Genomic DNA, 23,090 nt, shown 5'->3' with positions numbered 1-23,090 from the left:
ATGTGTCCTGGAAAAGGAGGACACATGGCAACTCTTCTAAAGCCATTCAAGTCAGTTGCAATCACTGCCTCCTGGGAGAGCGAGTTCTATAGTTTGACTATGCACTGCATGAAGAACCACTTTCTTTCACCTGTCCAAAGTCCTCCAGCATTCAGTTTCACTGGATTTCCATGAGTTCTAGCATTCTGAGAGAGGGAGAACAACTTTTCTCTATCCGCTTTCTCCATGTAATGTATAATTTTATAAACTTCTGTCACGTCATCTCTTACTTGTCTTTTCTCTAAACTAAAAAGTCCCAAACGCTACAACCTTTCGTCCAAAAGCATGAAATCTAATCAAGACATTGCAGCAAAATCATTTCTTTAACCCATAAGAAAGCCTGGGAAAAAAATAGCGAAAATTCTAGCAGCAAAAACATTTCCATCAAACGGGCCTAAAGATGTTCAGGAGATGAGCTGATAGAGGTGCCATTCAGAAACAAAGCAATGACAAACCTAGACAGCATCTTAAAAAGTAGAGACATCACCTTGCCAACAAAGGTCCGTATAATAAAAGCTATGGTTTTCCCAGTAGTGATGTATGGAAGTGAGAGCTGGACCATAAAGAAGGCTGATCGCCGAAGAATTGATGCTTTTGAATTATGGTGCTGGAGGAGACTCTTGAGAGACCCATGGGCTGCAAGAAGATCAAACCTATCCATTCTTAAGGAAATCAGCCCTGAGTGCTCACTGGAAGGACAGATCGTGAAGCTGAGGCTCCAATACTTTGGCCACCTCATGAGAAGAGAAGACTCCCTGGAAAGGACCCTGACGTTGGGAAAGATGGAGGGCACAAGGAGAAGGGGACGACAGAGGACGAGATGGTTGGACAGTGTTCTCGAAGCTACCAGCATGAGTTTGACCAAACTGCGGGAGGCAGTGGAGGACAGAAGTGCCTGGCATGCTCTGGTCCATGGGGTCACGAAGAGTCAGACACGACTAAACGTCTAAACAACAAGAACAAGAACAACAAAGATGGGGATCAACAACCAAGGAAACCTTCTCCTTTAATGTCACCCTCAAATCGCTTGCAAGGGAACTATTCGGAAGAGACCCTCAGATGAAGACCAAAGGGTGTGGGTAGTTTTCTATTGGGAGAAGCACTCCAAAAGATATTGAGGCCCTGAGCTGGTGCCTCTTGCTTGTTGGCTCCCTTGGAAGATTGGGAATGGCGTCTCTGAAGGGAATGTGTGTTTATCTGTGTGGGAAAGGGAAGAGGGGAGGCAAATTTAGAAAGACATCCCTACCCCTAGGGAATATATTGTGATGAGTTTGTAGAGGGGCCAGATCCCTCTAAATTCTTAAATTTAGTAAATGTTAGAATTTAGCTAATACTTGGGAGTATTAAGGGTAAATGTTGGGTGCACTGTAAAAATACAGGCTGCACCTGTTTTCCTGTTCAGGAGATCAGCTGATAGAGGTGCCATTCAGAAACAAAGAGAGCAGAGTACTGGGCCGTTAAGGGCAACTGCCAATGCCAATATTGTCCCTCCCCTGGCTCTGAGGAGCAAGAGGCTGCCAGAGTTACAGGGGGCAGGAATAAGTGTCCTTTTGCAGGATGTTTTTGAAAAGAGTAGAAAAATAAAATAAAATAAAATAAAATTTATACCCCACCCATCTGGCTGGGTTTCCCTAGGTGGGGGAAGAACTCCATGCAGACTGGCTGGGAGAGGCTGTACCCAGAGACTGGGGAGCATGGCTGGCTTCTGCTCTGAACACAAGCCTACTTGAGCTATGGGAGAAGCAACAGAAGACACTCTTGGGGTATGATGTTCTGTACTCTCTCCAACAAGGTTCAGGTGTACATATGTGTAAACAAAGCCATATATCTTAAAGGCACTACAGTCTCTGTTGTGCCTCACTCCGAAGGAAACACAAACCTTGGTTAAGAGCCAAGACCCCTGGAATCTCACTCAGCTCAGCAGAGATTGGAGTGACCCGTAGCAATATATTAGGATCAAGAATATTGTTGTATATACAAGTGGGTGGTATATGCATCTATCTGGCTATAGCTGGGAACAGGGTGCTATACTGTGCTGTGTGTGTCTGTGTGCAGTCATTCAACATGAGGGGTCTCGTGTGTGACTGTGTGTGTGTGTGTGTGTGTGTGTGTGTGAGAGAGAGAGAGAGAGAGAGAGAGAGAGAGAGAGAGAGAGATGAGTGTATTATCCCATCTCTTTCTTTAGCTCTGATGAGCTCCCTTGCTTCCTAATGTTAGCAGGGGGAGAATGGATGCATCAACATGCATGTCTCCTGCTTTTGTGTGTTTATCTGTCCTGCTGGTCACATGCCTTGCTGCCAATCTTTTCTTGTAAGGGGAAAGGTGTTGGAGAGAGAGTGTGTGAAAGGCACTGAAATAAGACGTCTTATGTCCTGACAACCCAGCAGCATCTTATGTAGAGGGTTGATCATTGGAAGTTCTTGATTTGCCACTGTTGGGATACCAGATGCATCTTTGCTGTCATATAGCAAGTGAATTTGTATGCTGTTTCCTAATCATGACAGTAAACAATAAGATATATATCTCCGAATACCAGATGCTAAAGTATTCAGATGCTAAAGATGGTTAAAATATTAACCGCTCTCAATCTGATAACTGATAACCTGATAACTGACATTTGTCCAGATATTAATTTGTCTGAATTAATTTTAAGATGTATTTTAATTAATTGATGACTGTTTTTATGTATACTGTGTTATTTATATGATGTTAGCTGCTCTGAGCCCGGCTCCGACCGGGGTACAAATAAAATTTACTATTATTATTAAAGTTAAAAATTAGGAATTGTGCACATGACACCTTGAGCCTTCCTTGAGAAATAGTATCACAGTGTGGGGACAAAGGTAATCCAATGAATGCTGAGTTAATATTGTATTTGCATTTTAATAAATCTCAGCTTTATGTAAATGCAAACTTATGCAAAACTGAATTGATAGATTTGTTTGGTTAACTGAAGAAAAATCTATTGATTCAATAATTAAAATTCCTTTAACTGCACTGCAGATCCAGTATTAACTGAAAGGGAAACTTTCACTAGATCCATGGATATCATCAGGAAAGCTTTTGGCTACTTCAGTAGAAATAGGTCTGCCAACAATGTAAACCTACTAAAAACCAACATTTTCCAAGTTTTGGATTGCTTCACAATGTCTCAGTCTATATACATCTGTGTAAGCAAGGAAGGAAATTTCATTATACCAGTCACACCTCATAATGCTGCATACTCTTATCACACAAATGTTCACACCAAAGGAGTGAGGAATGAGCCACACTGACTGTTGTGAAACTACAGCCAGAGATATAATTGTTTCCTTTTCCCTTTTGGAATATATATATTTTAAACCACAGCAGTTCAAACGACTTCATTACTCTGATGCTGTTTTGCAAGATCAGGATCAGCTCTTTTAGAATTAGCTCAGTTCCCATTAGCCTCATAAGGGGCTCCATTGTACTTCTAAATGAGATACAAACCTTTACTTTATTGCAAGGGATCACCAAGGTTAAATTCTGTGTTCAGGCAGACTAAAAATAGAGTTGAGGTTAGTGTACGTTTTTTCAGATGTACAGTATAGATGAGGATACAAAGCTTTGCCTGCTTCCTTCCCTTTTCAGTTCAGACAGTTCAACAAAAACATATAAAAGGGAAGGACAATATAAAACCATATAATTTGACAGTAATGGATCCTTACTATTTCAGAACATTAGGTTTGGTAACAGGCTGAGAGCTAGAATACTTAAAAGGAAAATACTTTTTCACAGAATCTCTGTGAGTGGGAACACCAGTCACAAAAATAATTTTGTGCTAAGGACATCGTTGACCAAAAAACTGAAGCAATCTTGAGATGGAGAAGAAAATGTTGTAATGATGGCTGACTTCAATTACCCTCATACAGAGACTGGGTAAATGCATGCTCTAGTCACAAGAAAGAGGTAGAATTCCTAGAACACCCAAAAATATGGTGTCTTGGAACAGTTGATTATGGAACTAACCAGAGGAGAAGTGTCCCTGGACTTAAGCCTAAGTGGCTTTTAGTTTGGAAAAAAGGCAACTGGTGCATGGTGCTGAGAAATACATTTCTCTCTCTCTCTCTCATAATAATAGAAGTTGGGTCATCCAAAGAAACTGGCAGGAGATTTAGGACATATAAATTAAGCATTTTTTCATGCAGCCAATAATTCATTTATGAAATCTGCTGCCACAAAGGTTGCTGACAGCTACTAGATCAGGTAGATTTAAAAGGGTATTAATGGCTTTCAACCAAGATGGTTATATGCAATATCTATGTTCAGAAGCAGTACCTTCTAAGTACTATTTACCGGAGGGCAGAAAAGGGGTAGGGCTATTGCATTCATGTCCTGCTTATGAGTTTCCTGTAGGTGTTTGGTTGGCCACTATTGGCAACAGGATACTGAACTTAAGAAGAGTGCTACTGGACCAGACTTACGTTCTTAATACTTTGAACTGTGTTGATAACATTACTAGTTATTGTGAGGTGCTAAAAGAAGTATGAGGGATACACATTCACAATTTAATTTCAAATATAGCCAGGAGTGGGCCTTTGAACTTTGCTGAAAATCTCACCTCCCCAAGTGAATCCTCTTTACCACCTGCAGAAATTTGTAATAGCAACTATGATTTTTAATAGAAGCAACCAAGGACATGAAACAGCTCTAAGATTTGTCATAGATACCAGAGTCCTCTCTGTCTTTTAAGTGCTCCCTTCCAGGTGGCATTATATACCGTATTTTTCGCTCCATAAAACGCACCTGACCATAAGACGCACCTAGTTTTTAGAGGAGGAAAACAAGAAAAAAAATTCTGAACGAAACAGTGGATGTATGATTTTTGTGGTTCATGCTGTGGCCACATACATGTTATGTGATTTGATGGTGAGTTTGGGGTAGCCCAGTGCAAAAATGCTGAGGATCCATGTGGATCTGTGCTTTGTAACCACGTTTTTGTGGCATTGCGGCCCCACGAAACAGTGGATGTGGGGGTTTTTTGGTGCAGGCTGTAGCCATGGACATGCTATGTGATCTGATGGAGAATTTGGGGTGACCCAATGCAAAAATCCTGAGGATCCATGTGCTTTTACCTCCCCCCTCCCAGGCAGCCTCCTTTATCTCTAGAGTCCCTTATCTCCCTCCCTATCCCTTGCCAATCAGCTGCTCGGCGGCTTTGTTTCAATACCCCCTTCCCTCTTTCTAAAAAAAAACAAAAAACACAATCTGCTTTTTGCCCCTGGGCAATTTGACTCCAGGGACCACACATTCGCTCCATAAGACACACAGACATTTCCCCTTAATTTTTAGGAGGAAAAAAGTGCATCTTATGGAGTGAAAAATACGGTATTTGCAAGACAATCACAGGGGATAAACAAAGCAGGTTGCTACATTTTCAATCAGGTCTGTGGCTTCTGAAGCAGCAGAAGCAAACAGGAATCTTCCAAGCAGAGAGACAAAAACAAAAGCACCTGGCCAGTCTTAAAAGAATCTGTGCCTTCCTTCCTCACACTATCCCAAGATGATTAAAGTGTACCAATGTTCTATAACCTAACTTGCTTTCCCTTCACACATGCTACTAGGCTAAGCTGTGAAACTGTACAACTGAGGTGGAGGAAAAGAGGCTGAATTGTTCACCCTGCGTCAACCTGTTTAACCATACTGAACATGAAGCATGTTGATGCCACTGATAATATATATATATAGCGCAAAAGAAAACTAGAGTCAGCATAACAGCAACAAACAAGCAAACCTCTTTCAACAACTTTACTGAGTGCTGAATAATATGGTTGGTGACAAAAAAAAGATAGTCTGGTTTATCTGCGGCAAGCAGGCAAATTTGAATTTCATCTTCCTTTGCTTTCTTTGCTATTCACAGAGGCAGATAACTCAGTTTAAAAGAGTAACACTGTTAGAGCCAGATTTTAATCTCCAGGGATGCATTATGATAGAACATTTCACAGAGAAAGGCTGTAAGTAAGTGACAAGTTTGATTTTCCATATCAAATACGTTCCAGTGTTCCTTTCTTTGAATGTGAACTTTTGACCCAGTAGAAACAACTTGGAAAAACAATGCCAGCATTGCAGTTTTCCCCCTCCCCATTATATATATATATATTTCTTACATTAAAAAAAGGAAAGATTAAAGATGTTACCATTCAACTTTTGTCACTAATGCAGGATATTATATGAGATCTTATGACAAGCTGCTTTCAGTATGACAGGTCTGGAATGGCTATTTTGATGAAACTTGGGGAACATTTTCGTGGTTTGCATTTTCAAATTTAAAAGGCAGCTGAAGTCAAGTTATTCGTATAAGAGAACACTCCAAGTTAAACACTGATCACCTTTAACAGCAGGCTAGTGGGGCATCACCTCTAGACAAGGTTAACTTTTAAAAGTAAAATACAGGGATATAGTCCAAGCTGAGACTGCAAGGGAAACATATTTTCCCACTTGGAGGGTTTTAAAGAAATATATACAATTAAATTGCATATAAATTTTATGAAATAAATAAAATAAAATGTAGCCAGTGCTAATGTGAAATGTTAACATGATTCTGTTCTGGCCTACATTATTTTATTTTGTTACCTTTATAGAATTAATCAGTTGCCTTTTCATGTAAGTACAAGCATGAACCAACTTATAAGTGTAAAAAGAAATCAAAGTTGATTAAGAAACAGATCCAAACCTTAGGTTTTCTGATGCTGATGAACTACAACTCCCATCACCCCAGTCAGAATGGCCAATGGCAAAGGATGGTGGGAACTGTAGTTTAACAACATCTAAAAACGAAAGGTTGGGAAAGGCAGATCTGATGAATGCTCAATAAGTAGATTGTCTGGAGGGATCCTTAGATCAGAAGAGAAGATATTGCTGATGAATCCAAAAGTGGCATTCCTACATGCACACTTATCTGGGTGGAGGGAGGTTAACCCTCATTGAACATGGTCTGAACAACTTCTCAATAAACAATGTTCACTCAGTGGAACAGAGGAGGAAAGGGGGGGAAAGTAAGCCATGATTCAGAAAGTGAGAGAAAGGATAACAGGAACGAGCAAGGTGATAAATAACAGTACTATGCAAGTTAAATGGAGAACTAAGATGGCTCATGGGACTGTCAAAAGTGGAAAACACACAAGATGGAGGAAAACACAACTTAATAAGCCCCCCCCCCAAATTGATACTGATCTGCCACAAGGAGTGGGAAAAGTTAAATCCATTTGAGAAAGAAACAGGATTAGTGGTATCAAGGGAAAGATATCCAAGTTTCTGTTAATGTGAATAAAGAAAAAGTATTAAAAAGGAAAAGGTCACAAATCACAGCAGGTTTATTACCTGCTACTAATAAACAAACCAGACACTGCCAAAACAACAAGGGAGACAGCGCAAAGGAGCAGTATGAAGCTAGGATTTGCAGAAATGATTAAAAGTAGAAAGATGAAAATAGCAAGCAGCATGGCTGATAGCAATCAAGAGAAGCCCAGCAACGACAAACTGATTTTACGGCACCTCTGTGTTTCATAGGTCCTTGCTGTCACCATACAATCCAGCACATAGGTATCAAATGGAGGCCAGGGAACCTCCTCCACCTCCTCCACTGGTAGAGCAGGGTGGAGAGGTAGAGGAGATTCCAGGTGGCAAAGGAACAGGCTGCAATACCTAGTGGCTTGGGAGGGTGATCCTGCAGCTGAGAACTCTTGGGAACTGGCAGGGAATATCCAGGCGCCGGAGTTACAAGAGGAATTTCATGTGCGATACCCCCACAAACCCAAACCCCACAATTGGCAACTCAAGGAGATATTTGCGGAGACTGATGAGGAAGAATTTTTCGGGTTTCAATCCTCAGAAGAAAGCGAGAGCAACACAGATGAGGGGGTCTTAGAAGGGGGGGGTGATGTCATGGGACTGCCAGGGAGGAGCAGGAACAGGAAGAGGGAGATGGGCAGGAAGTGGCGATTGAGGAAAGAGGGGAGAGCCAGGAGGCGGAAGGGCTCTCAGAGGCTGAAGCAGAGCCCCAGCACCGCACAGAAAGTTCTGGCACCGGTAGTGAGGCAATGCCTGTTTCGTCTGCCAAGGAGAGGAGAGAGTTAAAGAGGAGGGGGGAGAGGCATCACATGAAGCTTCCCCGCCTTTTCTGTTGGAGGAGAAGCCAGCGGAGGCCACTCTCAGAATCGGAACTGGAGGATTCAGATGTATGATTGTAATATGCTGCCTGTACATATGTAAAAGAAAGAACTGTATATATCTCTGACTGAGCAGAGGTGCTTATTGCGAAGAGCATACCACGCCATCACACTATCCCAACAACTTTAAGGAAACTTGGCTCTGGCTAGGTCCAAAGAACTCTAGAATATAGTTATTTGCCTTTCTTCTGGGCCCTCTCGTGCTAATTGGCATTTTATGGTGGCAGGACCTGGGGAGAAGGAGGTGTAGAGTAAAGATTTGAGTAGGGTTTCAGTGATTTTTGGTGGGAAGGGGGCTGGGTTGCAGCAAAATATGACATTTTGCGGGGGGATGTATAAAGGAACAGTTTTCAGAGGAAAAAAGGGAGTGAATCCATTGAAAAAAATTACCTTTGTTGAAAAATCATGATCTCTCTCCTTGTTCTGTTGTCAGGAGAGGTGAAGGGGATTGTGCTGTGAATTGCAACCTTTAAAGTAGTTGCAACAGCCACTTTAGAGGAGGCAATCCATTCTGCAATTGGGAGAGCATGACCCTACTTCTCTCTTGGCAAGAGGAGGAGGGCCAAGCTGCACAGACTCAGTCTCGACTGCCTTCTCTAAAGCGTCTGGTGCACCGCTATGCACAACATTACCCTCAGGCTCCTTTCAAGAGAGGAAGAAGAGAACAAATCCTTAAAGGATCTGTAGCAATGCAAACCTTTTCAGTCTTGTTCATATAATCGGCAGGGATATATAGAGAAAAATCCCATAATTACTTTTACACAAGAATGAGTCCCAAATTCAGTGTGATACAGAGGGGGAGAAAGGGCCACTGAGATTAAAAGCTAGCCAGAAATGAAAACTCTAAATCTGAAGCCAAAACAGCCATCGTTTTTCAGAAGAGCATGCAGTTTTTCTTCCAGATGCAGCAGGAGAAAGACAGATAAATTGCTTTACAACTGCGTTTTACATCTTCCAGACCAATCTCCTTCTTACAACGTACATTTTCATTTCTCCCTCACTTCCCAGCCTCAATCAATATGCCCGTCTCAGAGGTTTTTATTTTATATAAAATTACACTTGCTGAGCAGTCCTATTTGCAAGACAAATATGAAGAGAAAAATCAACATTGACAGTGCAACAAAGCATTTACCACATTTTGGCCTCAGCTATAATGAAAAACAGGTGAGTAAATAATCAGGGTACCATAAAACGTCAGCTGGCCTCTGGCCACGTTCTTCCCTCTCACATTTTCAGCCACGCATTCATACAGGCCAGCATCTTCCTGCTGAAAGTTTGGGATTTCAAGGATGCTGCTTGATTTGTGCCTCCGAGCTTTTTTTGGGATCTGTTTTCCATCGGCTCTTCTCCAGGTGATCGTAGGAACTGGGCTGTTTATCAACAACAGAAGGGAGAAAATCCTGATGGTAAAGGCTGCATTCTTTTAATTGCGCTGCTATGGACAGACAAGTTCATTTATATATATACACATCATTGCAAATGACTAGCCCCACCCCCACCCCCAAAAAACCATTTGTAGCAATAACTGTCAGGAGTTCAGCCTACACTCGAGTAGGACCCTGGCAGAGACACATGCCCGACTGTTTGCGTAACAGACCTCAGCAGCTCAGCATTTTGGCTAATCTACTTTATTTACATATAAACACAAACGGAGCACTGCAACATGGCTCCCTCTCTTTCTAGCATCAGATAGCAAAGAGAAAAAGAACAAAGGACAATAATCCCACTTCACGGAACACAGTAACACAAACATCCTGTCTTCGTCACTTCCCATTCTGTGGAGTCAAAACATATACCGTCATGTTTAAGACAACAATCCCATGACTGCAATCATGGAGCAGGAATTCTAACAATAACTAGTTATAATATCTGTGATGTAAGAGGGGCCCAGTGTTTTCAAAGCTGCCTAACCTAATTACGGGAACCTCAGAAAAGGCTCACTTGGCACAGAAGCTCTGGAAGCCTAAGGAATATCCTCGCAAGATCTCGTGGGACAATTAAGGTCTCTCCAAGATCTCACAGAAGCATCCGAGCAAGCAGGCCTCTGCCCGCTCTTGTCCCAAGTCAGAAGGTGAGTTTAAAAGCCCTTTTTCCACTGGATAACCCAAGTAGACCAAGCATACAAAACTCTCTACCTTACTTACAGGGCAAGGCCCACTCAGCACGCTGGCTCTTGTGAGTGCTGAGGATGCTCTCTCTCCCCACAACCTGCTGGCCACAGGGCAGCTCCAAGGGTTTGATCATACACAATTTTGGGGTATACATGTTACCATTGGAACACCCTGCCCCCCAATAAGATGAGTGATTACTGCATGCATTTATATGAACAGCCTTGCTGGATCAACACAAAGATCTGTCCACCACATCTTGTTCAGCAGCCAGTTTGCTGTATCTAGATTTTCACAAGCAAAGGTATAAAGGTAATGGCCTACAGAGTTTACTCACACCAGTGGATACTTGGGAGTCACAGATCAATTTACCAGAATTGTCCCCTGTGGTCCAAATCTATACTACAGGTTGGTATAATGGCATTATGATACTTCCTTTATATTAAATACCTTCCCCACTATTTCCAACATTGAATTTTCCTTTTTCACTGCTATAACATGTTGGCTTTCCATTGAATAACTCACAATGATATCAATTTTTTGTTTTCTAAGCAGCTGCAGCGAAAGTAGGTATTATCAACTGATACATTAAGGTCCCCACCCCCGCTGGTGGGGGAGTGGGGTTGTTCCGAGGTACATCAGATTCATGCACCAAACGTCATCAGTAGCTGTCCAAGTGATCATAATTAGAAGTAACAATGTACATGTTTATTTGCATAGCAAAACAAAATGAAAAATCCACAGAGCATGACTGGTCAAACTGAGAAGGGCATGAATGAGCGCTGTAAGCCTAGAGAGACAACATCGCAGTTAATGGAGGTTGTGCGAAGCAGAAAACCCACAATTTACTTTATTTTGCCCTAACAACCTGCAAACTGTTTTAGTGCAGCAGAATGAGTGAATGGCGAAAACTTACTTTCCCAACGCAAAGCATTCCAGTCTCACAGTTGTTCCTTTCGCAGATGGAACCATTTCTGGAAACTGCACTTCTATTTTCGGCTCATATTCGCCCATCACTCCTGTGAACATATAATGGATGCTAAATTGGCTTGAATTCTGCATTACATATCCCCAAGTATGCCTGAGTTAACCCAGGGCAGTTTTGTACATCATTACGTGCCCAATTAATCTGTTCATTTCAAACAGGACCCTCGTCTCCAACAGCCACACACTGTGAGGCTCCCTTTCCCTATTTACTTCCAGAGGAAAATTTGTTTTGCAGCTCTCAGCCATCTGCCTAAGATTACATCTCATCATGGCTCTTTGCTTTTCCATTTTTTTGCATTCTTCTTGTGAAAGGAAAGTGCTAATAAAGTACAATCAATGCCTTTTGGAGAAAGTAATGCAGAGCAAACAACTCTTGATAAAGCACTGCCAGCTAACCAAAGCTCCTATTAACTTTTAGGGTGCAATATCCTCTAAGGTGCTACAGCGGTTGTGTAGTTTGCTTAAATTTTACTGTGTTAGTAATTTGACCATTACATCAAAGCAGTTGTTTTATTTTTTTAAAAAAAATCATATTAAATAATGCACATAAAAAGCCATTCTGTTTATACTAAATCAACACTTTTCTTACAAACCGAGTAGCTTCCATAAACCTTTAAATACAGTCAAAAACATAAATATATACGGTATCATTATCCGATCCTTCTTTCTGAACATTCATTCTTGCCCAGCTTCAATAAGACTAAATATTTATGCACAGTAGAAGTTAGAGAAGCCTGTAGCTATAAGAAAGTAATAGCTGCATGTGAATTAGATTCAGAATGACCACCTTTGGGAATGTGGTTCAGTGGTCAGCTGGATAGCCTCTGGCTACTTGTGCCCTGGGATACGGTCCAATGTGCTGCTACAGGTTTTGCCTAATTGCCCTCTCTTTGCTGGATGAGTGGCTTATAGTCCAGGTGGCAAGTTGATGTTTCATCAATGGAAACTAATGACAGTACAGGTAATATCGACGGATTGCTCTCCTGCTGTTGAAATGAAATACCAAGTCAAGTTTGCAGGAGGCAATAGTCCTGTAGCTGAAGAACAGGGAGAACTAAAAGAGGCAGAAACACACAGACGGCTGACAGTTTCACAGATGGGTGTTAGTAAGAAACTGGGCTGCAGAAGTCGCAACTCTCATGCACTGTGCTTTAAAGCCCTAAACGGCCTTGGCCCAGTATACCTGAAGGAGCGTCTCCACCCCCATTGTTCCGCCAGGACGCTGAGGTCCAGCGCCGAGGGCCTTCTGGCGGTTCCCTCATTGCGAGAAGCAAAGCTACAGGGAACCAGGCAGAGGGCCTTCTCGGTAGTGGCGCCCGCCCTGTGGAACGCCCTCCCATCAGATGTCAAAGCGATAAACAACTACCTGACATTCAGAGGACATCTTAAGGCAGCCCTGTTCAGGGAAGTTTTTAACGTGTGATATTTTACTGTATTTTTGGTCTCTGTGGAAGCCGCCCAGAGTGGCTGGGGAAACCCAGCCAGATGGGCGGGGTACAAATAATAAATTATTATTATTATTTGGGTATATCTGATTTCACAATGCTTTGGTTTGCTTTTATATGCTAAAGCATGATCCCACATTCAGGTACTTATAGCTGTTCTTACTGTCCCTTCCTTGCTGTGTGCATAGAAAAGAGAGCACTCCACATCGAATCCCAACTACGTGGCTTGTAGTTTTCTTCTTGTTCTACTGCCAGTACTTCTCCAACAATGATGATGGTGATGGCGCCAACAAATTCCTACTCTTGCTACCACCGTGATTGACTATTGATAACAATAGCAAGCTAGATGCTCAGCTAAACAGACAATGGCATGATTCCCCAGGCAAGGAGGGGGACAAAAAGAGAACAGAAGCATCCAGCTAGTAACAGGTGAGAGAGTGACATGAAACAAGCAAGTTTAAGGATTTGAAGGAAAAAAGGCATGGCGCATAATGAATGGGGAAGAGAAGAATTTGCTGTACCTTGTAGCCTCCTTTCATAATCTCAAATGATACATTTTCCAAGTAAGCATTCAGAGATTCTCATTAACTGTTGTGCGTAGACTCCTGCTGCTGCACACAATGATCCGTAGGCTATATAGTGGTACCTCTAGATACGAACGGGATCCGTTCCGGAGCCCCATTCGCATCTAGAAGCAAACATAATTAGCGACAGCACGTCTGCGCGCATCGCTTTTCGCCGCGTCTGCGCATGCGCAAGCAGTGAAACCCAGAAGTAATGCCCTCCGTTACTTCCGGGTTGCTACGGAGTGCAACTTGAGCGCGCTCAACCTGAAGCGCATTCAACCCAAGGTATGACTGTATCTGTATCTATAGACTATATCTGTAGGCAATCTTTAGTTGGGTATGGAAAGGAATTAGGGAATCCCTGATCCCCTCCTAAAATAATACACAGAACATGAGCGGGGGTGTGGTGGGAAGTACCAGCTTCTCCTGAGCTTCCTTCTTCCCAAACATGGTTGGGATTGTTTATGTATGCTATCTGCATGTGCATAACTAGAAATGAGTGCACAAAATCTATGCAGCCATAGGTTTCACACCACGGGGCAGCCAACGTATCTAGGCCTTCGCTGGTTGAGGAAGGAAGATTTCACCTGCCTCAGGATCCCTTCTTTTCCTGGAACCTTGAGTAATTCGTATCAAGTATCCTGTGTTTAGTGGTGGACTTTGGGGTCTTCAATTTCAGTGGTGCCCTATGCGATGCCAAAATTCAGTGGACCCTGCCTCTCGCCTTCCATTATGCATTATAGTTGTGGTGCCCCGAAGGCTCCGCGCCCAGTGCGACCAAACCAATTGTACTCCTCTAAATCCGCCTCTGCTGTGCTGCACTAGGGGAGACCGCTCCTAAGTTTTAGAACTGTCATAATTGCTAAATAGTTTTCCTACAACTCTGATATATAAAGTGCAATATAGAGAGACCCCTTTTCCCTCAAACATCCAGATAAGGAAATGCTTTTATTATAAACACAGCTTTCTCGGAAGGAATGTGGGTTGATGTTGAGATGCATGCTACTTTTACTGTCTATACTGCTTCAACACAATAACAGGTTGCCTTTCCCCCCATTCACTTAGCTTCAAAGACACTCCTTCTGTACGATATAAAGTACAGCTGCCACATAAAATCAGTCATCTAAACAAACTATGCTAAGGATACTTGTATGGATTGCATTCTAAACAGCCAGGGAACACCAGTCACTGTCAGTATCCTGTTTCTTTCAACATGCTTTCCAAAGGCAGCATATGTTTCTCCAAGCTTTTCAGCATTCATCATTTCAAAGTACCAAAAAAGAAAGCAAGGGGGGGGGAAGCGCCAAACCAGTGCTGCAAGCAAAACATGTGATAGCCCAACACAGACTTAGACTCTAGGAGCCTGCAGAGAGAGTGCTAACAAACAGGCCACATGGTTGTGGAAATCTACAAAAAATAAAAAAGAGAGCAAGAGATCAGATTATACACTGCAGTCTGCCTACTTGTCTATTCTCCCCTCCTATCCACACAGCAGAATTCATCATGTTATGAGAGTGCTGTGAGAGTGTGAATGGTGAGACCTCAATGATCCCTACAAACTGGGCAAATGGACAGTAAATAGTGAAATGCAAATTCAGTGCAAGCAAGCCTAAAGTCATGCGCACTAGGGCAAAAAAATAATTGCACATATATGTTCAGGGGTCTGAAGCGTGTGACCAGGAATGAGACCTTGGAGTTGTGAGTATTTCAAATGAAGATGTTGACCTAGTAATCTGTGAAAAAGTTAAATTCCATGTTGGGATATCATTAGGAAAGAGGCTGAAACGAAAACTGCCAATCTCTCTCAATTTTAGTGTAACAGAAAATATCCTAATGGCCACCCCCAGCAGCTTCATCTAGATATTGGCCTGTTTGCAAAACATTTTGTGGATAAAATTGTTAATAACCACTGTTATTGCAAATGACTTTCCAGAGGTCTCCAGAACACCATCTAGACCTGTTGAGTTGAATGAATTTGAATTACCGGTAGTAAGGCTCTTGACTCTCATGACTGATAAAAACAAGGAGGGAGGGGATGCACCAGTGAGGTGAGTGTTGTATATTATTATTATTATTATTATTATTATGATGATGATGATGATGATGATGATGATTATTATTATGCCACCCATCTGATTGGGTTGCTGCAGCCACTCTGGGAGGCTTCCAACAAATTATAAAACCACAGCAAAGCATCAAACATTAAAAACTTCCCTAAACAGATGCCTTTTGAAAGTCAGACAGCTGTTTATTTCCTTGATATCTGATGGGAGAGCATTCCACAGGGTGGGGGTGACTACCCAGAGGCCCTCTGCCTAGGTCCCTGTAACCTCACTTTTTGCAATGAGAGAACTACAGAAGGTCCTCAGAACTGGATCTCAGTGTCTGGGCTGAACGATGGGTATGGAGCCGCTCCTTCAGGTATACAGGGCCAAAGCCATTTAGGACTTTAAAGGTCAGCACTAACACAGGTGCAGCAGTGGATGTGCTAGGCTGGTGTATGGCAGGATGGGAGCCAGTAAACTGAACTTTAAACCAGGTAAGGCACTGTTAGCACAATCAGAAAGTGCTCCTTAAAATCTATGTCCCCGCTTTAAAAACAAACAAAAAACCCAACTCTATTGATTACTATAGGGAGGTGTTTATGGACTAATTGAGGAGTGTCTGAAAGTATAAGGGGCAGATTGTAAAAGTGAAGTCCAAACATAAAGACAATTCTTGCTAGGAAAGACAAGTGCATAGAGTATTTTTTTAAAAAAGAAAAAAGAAAAAAGTTTATACCACACAGATTGCCTTTTATATACTTCTCGTAACAATGAAATAAATACCATCTCTATAGAGGAGTTACAAACTAGCCTTATATTGATCCAGGGAACAAAGTCTACTTTTACCATTGCTTGGCTGCCCCCATTTATATTCCCTGCAGAGAAAATGCTACCTGGTATTGAAAATGCTTGACCAATGGGTTAAGGAACATTTTCTGATTGTGCCATACAATATAAAGAAACAGCCCAATTTAAGGAAACAAGAGAATAAACTATTGCTTTCAGGAAGCTCTAAAGTAACATCTGAAGATTTATATTTTAGGAGCCTTGAGAGGCAACTTAGAGTGCACAACAGTTTGTAGATGTCATGCCTTGCACAAAGGCTGAGGTGGGAACAGGTGAGAAGAGGGGGCACACATTTAACAGAGCTATTGGCTTTTTACACAGCTTTATACTGCTTCTTCTAGATGCCAAGTAGCTACTTTTCCAATATCCTTGAGGAAAATAACTAGGGGTGGCTTTCAAGTAAGTTTTGTTCAGAGAAGACCTACTGAAATTAATAAGTTTGACTAGTCAGGGTCATTAATTTTAATAGATGTAATCCAAGTAAAACTTAATTGAATACCAAAATATCACCCTATCTATCCAAAATCCCTACAAACTCTTATGCCAACATTGTACAGTGGTACCTCGGGTTAAGTACTTAATTCGTTCTGGAGGTCCGGTCTTAACCTGAAACTGTTCTTAACCTGAATCACCACTTTAGCTAATAGGGCCTCTTGCTGCTGCCGCCGCGCCGCTAGAGAACGATTTCTGTTCTCATCCTGAAGCAAAGTTCTTAACCTGAGGTACTATTTCTGGGTTAGCAGAGTCTGTAACCTGAAGCATCTGTATCCTGAAGCGTCTGTAACCTGAAGCATCTGTAACCTGAAGGGTATGTAACCCAAGGTATGGCTAAATTATAAGTTCCAAGCTGTTATTTGACATGGGACAAAAGCTGTCATTGCCACCAATGGCAGCTTCTCTGCATTGCTACGTCACAGCTTTGTAGTGCAATTTTTCATTAGGACCACGATGTGGAAGATGCCTCTAATCATGATCACATACACATATAACTGCTATTTTTAAAGGGGAAAAACATACAGAAGGACAGATTGGGCATTTAATGTAATATGCAGTCTAGTCCTTGTTCTCTGGGTAATAAAATGACATCTACCTCCTTCTGGACCAAAGCAAAATAATTACATCTTTTGATACTTTAAAAGTTTCCAAATACTTGTGTTGTCTGTGGAAGACAGGGATGGGAAAAGATTTCTTCTGCCATAGAATTGTGTATTTTCATCAATAAATACCTTATGTGCCTTTGTTCCTAGAGCTATTATAACGGAAATAGTTCTAAACTGCATGACTAGCACCAAAGTGATGAATTACACAGTTCAGTATATTTTACATTAAATGAGAGAGGAACATTATGAAATTTCTTTTTGTAACACTTATTCATGTAATTGGGACATTAAACGTTGATGAATTTGCCTCTTAGTGTGCTAATTTAATGATGAAATGCTCTAATGAAAATAATCTGTCATATATATTGAGATGTACTGGACATGTCAAACTCAATTTTTTTTTAAAAAGGATCCAGATGTTCCTGTCAGCCTGTTAGAACATGCATGCCTTGCAGTTTGCATTTCATTGCAACAAATGCAAACTGCGATTAGCTATTGAAAGACCCAGGCCTTGCCAGTTGGCCTCTCAATACACTAGAGTGTATGAATAGTCAAGTGTAAATTGCATTTAAACATGTGAGCTACCAGAAATGGGAGAGCTGGAATATGAAAATTATAAATTGAGGTCTCAGGCTGTTCTGTGACGAGCTTAATGCAAATTTAACCTGTCTTCAACGATACTAACACTTCAGCCTCAGGGAAACCTGATCGTCTTGTGCTTAAATGAATGTTGCTGATCTTCCCTGTTGAACTCAACAGTGTTTCCCAGCACATCTATAATAAACAGTAGAATACACTTCAAGTACATTTCAAGTACATTTTACATGAATGACTTCAGTAAACATGCCAGAGTAGGTGCAGAGCATGAATTCCTAAGAGAAGCGCTCGTGGGTAACTGACTTCAAAGTCACCACCGTAAGCAATCATTATATTAAAACGTTATTTCCAGGGTTTCATCAGGTATGAGTCCAAGACTTGCTTCCTTTGAAATAAATGCTTTGCTTTACAGAAATGCAAAGGAAGACAGTGATTCTCTGCCACTTCCTTGTGATGTCTTATCACGGCCGGAGGCACTTGTTTAATTAATAATAATAATAATGATGTATATATTATACTGTTATTCTAGTTCATTTTCCTTTGCCAATGCCAGAGGAAGTGCTAGAGCTGCTGCCGCCAACATCCATTGTCCAAGGACACCACATGGCTACTACAGAGGTTACTTCCCTGCTCTCTCATTCGTCTTAAGTGATTACCCCTTTGCTTTTGAATATTACAAGTGTATTCCATTTCTTGGGTGGGATATAGAATAGCAAGTCGCTTTGGGTTGCTTTGGGCAAGATAAACCGACTAACAAATTTAATAATGAACAACAATGACAATAACCCTTAGGTCAAAATTATCCCATTGGTCTTTCTTTCTAAGACTCCTTCGTACCTGTTCTTTGGTAAAAAACGCACCCATTACCTCTTTTTCCTACAAGGAAGCCAAACCTACTCAGCACTTAACAGGAAATCTTACCATCATTTCTCAAGATTAAAGGTGTAGGAGGTCCCAGCACTCTGTTGTTAGTTACAGTGTTTGTCACTACACAAGTGTAATTCCCCACATCAGATTTCTCCACTTTAGCTATGTACAAATTTCCAGTCTCCTGAGAAACAAAACGACGATTATCCTGATGCACAAAAGATGGGTATTCATTGAAGATCCAGGCATAGATCAGTTCTGAAAGGGAAAGGGGAGAAAGACTATTAATATTATTTTTTTATACAAATACTGCAAAACTATAATCTTGATGATATAATGGAATCACAGAAATGCACAGCCATTTGAAGCAGTTTCTATGAGGCCTATGGCCTTGTGAATCAACTCTGAGCTAGTCGAAAAATAATCAAAACTTAGCTTAGGTGCTTGAAAAAATTAAAGGTTTAAGACATTTAAGAACACAGGAGCCATAGAGCAGACAAAGTCCAACATAGTCCAGTATCTCACTATGACCAACCAGAAGTCTGTCTATAGGAAGCCCACATGCAGGGCCCAAATCCAAGAGCTCTCTCTGAATGCACTTTCCAGAGGTGTTGGCTGGGCAAGAAAATGTATCACATATAATATGAGAATTTCCTGGATCCCAAGATCAAGGTTTGGTTCAAGTACTCTTTGGTGAGAGAACCCCAGCATAGATTTGAAATCACAAAACATGCAGCGAAGTAAATCATGGGAATATAGGCTGTTAGACCTTTAAAATATGCCCTTTTAAGTTCTTCCAAAGTTTCCTACTTCCCCTAGTGTAGAAGAAAATTAAACACTTGGAAAGTTTAAAGTGGATTCCTTACAAACTCTTCATAGGTCAGATTCATGTACTTTTCCATACAGCATCCAGAAAATACGGGCAACCAAACATAGGTGAAAGTTCTTAAATCATTTGTATACGGACAAAAGGAATGGCTTGCTAGAGACTGTGATGATACCTCTTATTGAATAAAAGCTTGCAGCTCTTTGCTCCTCTCACCCCAACAGTCAGCCAGACCCACTATTTGTGATATGGCTGAGCTCCTGCCACACCTGCACCTTCTCCTGAAATGGATGGGGCACAGCTACCCCTCTCCTCCCCCCACTCACAATGAGAAGGGGAAATGGCTGCTGTTTGTTCATGACTGGTTGAGTCTCTTTCTCCAGTTTGATGATCAGTCCTTCATCCACCTTCCTTGTTCCCTGGTGCTCCAGAGTCTTGCTACAAGAATTCTCAGAGAAAGGTGAGCCTAACAGTGAGTGGAGGGATGTTCTAATGCAGGGGTCAGCAACCTTTCTCAGCTGTTGGCCGGTCCACCTTCCCTCAGACCATGTGGTGGGCTGGACTATATATATTTTTTTTGGGGGGGGAATGAATTAATTCCTATGCCCCACAAATAACCCAGAGATGCATTTTAAATAAAAGCACACATTCTACTCATGTAAAAACATGCTGATTCCTGGACCGTCCATGGGCCAGATTGAGAAGGCGATTGGGCCGGATCCGGCCCCTGGGCCTTAGGTTGCCTACCCCTGGTCTAATGTATCTTTCCCCCTACTTAAGCACTGTTAATGGAGCAAGCAGGATCTCCACACTGCAACCTGCAAAGTGTGCGGTTCCAGAATACGGAACAGGTGCAGGATTAATTACAGAGACCAACCCAACAGACCACGGCCACTTTTGAAAGCCAACATCTAAAACATCCACCATTTCCCTAAATACACAAATGGAAACTGTTTGCATATATACAGACATCTGTTTAGACAGCATCTATTGACTGCTTGGAAATTTGCATGATTTGGAGATAATGTGCCCAGTTCCCTGTGGTTAAAATCTCCATCTGATTCTTCTGGTGAGCTCATCTTCTTGGATTAACAAAATAAACATTATTCAAGGCCTCTCCGTGCCTCCCCCCCCCCCGCCCAAATCATATACAGATTTGGTTTTATATACGCTTGAGGGCAAGAGAAAAACAAGCCTGTATAGTAAATGAAGTTGTAATCAACTGCATTATGACTAATTATATAATACTCCCAAATTTATAGAATATATTTGGAAAATATCCAACAAGGAAAACAAGAATAGTGTTTAGGTTAATTTACTACAATCTCATGAATATAAAGCGAATACCCTGAACACCCTGGATAGACTCCGGAAATTAGAGAACAAGAAGATGTTGCCTCTTTATACGAGGAACACTAATTATAGTGAAAAAGTGTGCTCTTATTTTAATACTCTCTAATGAGTCATCATTGTAATTGACCTCAACTGTTGTGATGCAATTTGCGAATATACTGGGCTCAATCCAACACAATAATTTCCTGCAGGATCGACCACCATTCATCTCTCTGTGACTTGTGTGAGCCTATTATGTTCTAATGTTCCATTGTTTGCCGACATAAGATAAAGGCATGTAGATTGTTGGGCTTTTATAGTAACAAAAACCCCACAGGGCTAGAGACCCTCTTCATAGACGTGGTTTTTTTTTTATAAAAAAAGATATGATAATTATGTTTATGTGGGACTATCTAATCATTGTATTTACACATGTGCATCTAATTATGAGTAACCCCATGCTGATGTCAAGAGGATACTCAGAGTAAACAAGGTAACACTTCTCAGCAGGCTTAAATTTTCCAGAAAGTAATTAGCATTTATTTTTTGTTTTAATTTACACTTGCCAAACAATTAACTAGTTTCTTTGTAATGCAGGCAGCAGTAAGCAGCCATTCCTACTTTCCTATGCACAGGGAGGTTTTTGGTTGTTTTTTTAAGCCTTCATTTATTCTCCACAGACCCTACACTTCTCATCAGAAAACAAGGAAGAATCTGGGAACACAAACCTTTTCAGCACTGCTAAAACAAGATATGGTAATTCACAAGCACCTTTCACATGCTTCCCCTGCCGTAAAGGGGAGCTATTCTACTATAGCACAATGCCATGCGGCAGAGGAGCTCCTTTGAAATCTGTGACCACATCAGTAGGGTCAAACACATGCCTCTTACCAATGAAACTGGCCTGCTACTGGGATGGAGAGTGATTGCTATGTAGGGCCTATACACCTGGTTCTACATAGACATTTTTTATTCTTCACACATGTACTCCTTCAGTGTTGGGACACACTGCACTGAAATACAACCGAGACAAGGCAGGGCATTTGGAGGTCGTCACATCCTGCTTCTGAAATGCAAAGCTGAGCCATGGCGTTGGCACCACAGTAAACAGAGCGCAAGATACTTGAGGGAGTGGATTTACATGTTCACACTGAGAGCATCCCCCATGTGCAGCATAGTGAGTCACCGCTGATCATTGTGCTTTATCACCTCTCATCTACATTTCTGTTTTAGAGTTTTTATCAAGATGATAAAACAAGATCTGCTGTAATGGTGACTCAGCGCATGGTGACTGATGCAGGAGGTGATAAGTGCACACACCATACGGATTAACGTTGCAAGAACTTCCTCATGGAAACGCTTAGTTTAAGGGTGTTCTTTTAAAAAGAATTGGGGTGGCCATCAATGCTGTCAATTAGAGCAAATCATTCTAAATCCGATGTGACAATCTGGAATTATTACAAGAACATGACTCAAAGTTAACATGCTCACTTTGTGAATAGTGTTGGCCTAACTGAAATTTTATAAATGGTTTTCTTTTGCCTCTGCTACCACAACACTGCACTATTTTTTTAAAAAATAAATAAATAAACTGAACCAACCAAGTATCCCGTCCTATTCATTTCTAAATCATTATTTTTTAAAATATAGTATTTTTAAAAGCATTAGCCCAAAATATTTTCCTCAATCTGTACGGAACAAGGGTACCAAAATGATGGCTATTTATATTATTCTATCCATCTACAGGAATACAGAAACATGTAAGTTATGACTGAATGCAGTAACAGCAGCATGTAAATATATGCTGCAAAATACTCATTTTGATTTCCTTAGAGATTCCCATGTGCTATTTGTGTCTGTTCAAACTTGACGGATTTCTTCTGATAAGGCTTCACATGCTAATTGCTCTGGAAGTGACAGGCAGTTCCTGTCCCATAGGCAATTTGTAACAACTGAGTAAACAGACACTTAAAATACAGCATGAAATGGCTTTTGGCTAGTCTGGCGAGCAACTGAAATACTATTAGAACTTATAACAACAAGGTGTCTGCCAGCGCTGAGAATGCAAGCACAGCAGCAAAGCAATTTATGGCTTTTCAGATAGACAGTGCCAGATGTGAAGTAAAATTTCATGGAAAAATCT

At 41.3% G+C, this 23,090-nt stretch overlaps 1 protein-coding gene and 1 long non-coding RNA gene across 16 annotated transcripts in view; one reads left to right on the top strand and one right to left on the bottom strand.

Moving 5' to 3' along the window:
- LOC310756452 (contactin-4) overlaps positions 1–23,090 on the bottom strand; it is a 536,818-nt gene that overhangs the window by 104,360 nt on the left and 409,368 nt on the right. For 14 of the 15 annotated variants that reach the window (XM_083600569.1, XM_083600561.1, XM_083600560.1 and 11 more), the window contains 3 exons: positions 18,844–19,047; positions 11,253–11,355; positions 9,414–9,598 (listed from right to left, as the gene is read on the bottom strand). In XM_083600569.1, the coding sequence (XP_083456695.1) occupies positions 9,414–9,598; positions 11,253–11,355; positions 18,844–19,047 (492 nt within the window). Of the gene's footprint in view, positions 1–7,704; positions 7,831–9,413; positions 9,599–11,252; positions 11,356–18,843; positions 19,048–23,090 lie in introns of those variants that run through there. The other variant, XM_083600565.1, reaches the window with a different exon arrangement.
- On the top strand, positions 10,040–22,489 carry LOC310757453. Its single transcript, XR_014545222.1, has 4 exons — positions 10,040–10,744; positions 12,957–13,197; positions 15,268–15,382; positions 21,628–22,489. It is a non-coding gene; the product is annotated as an uncharacterized lncRNA (long non-coding RNA).

The sequence above is a fragment of the Podarcis filfolensis genome, assembly GCF_964270895.1.
Source record: "Podarcis filfolensis genome assembly, chromosome: 2".
NCBI classification, from domain to species: Eukaryota; Metazoa; Chordata; class Lepidosauria; order Squamata; family Lacertidae; genus Podarcis; species Podarcis filfolensis.
The sequence above is the reverse complement of the archived record's forward strand: the minus strand, read 5'-3'. Positions and strand labels throughout refer to the sequence as shown.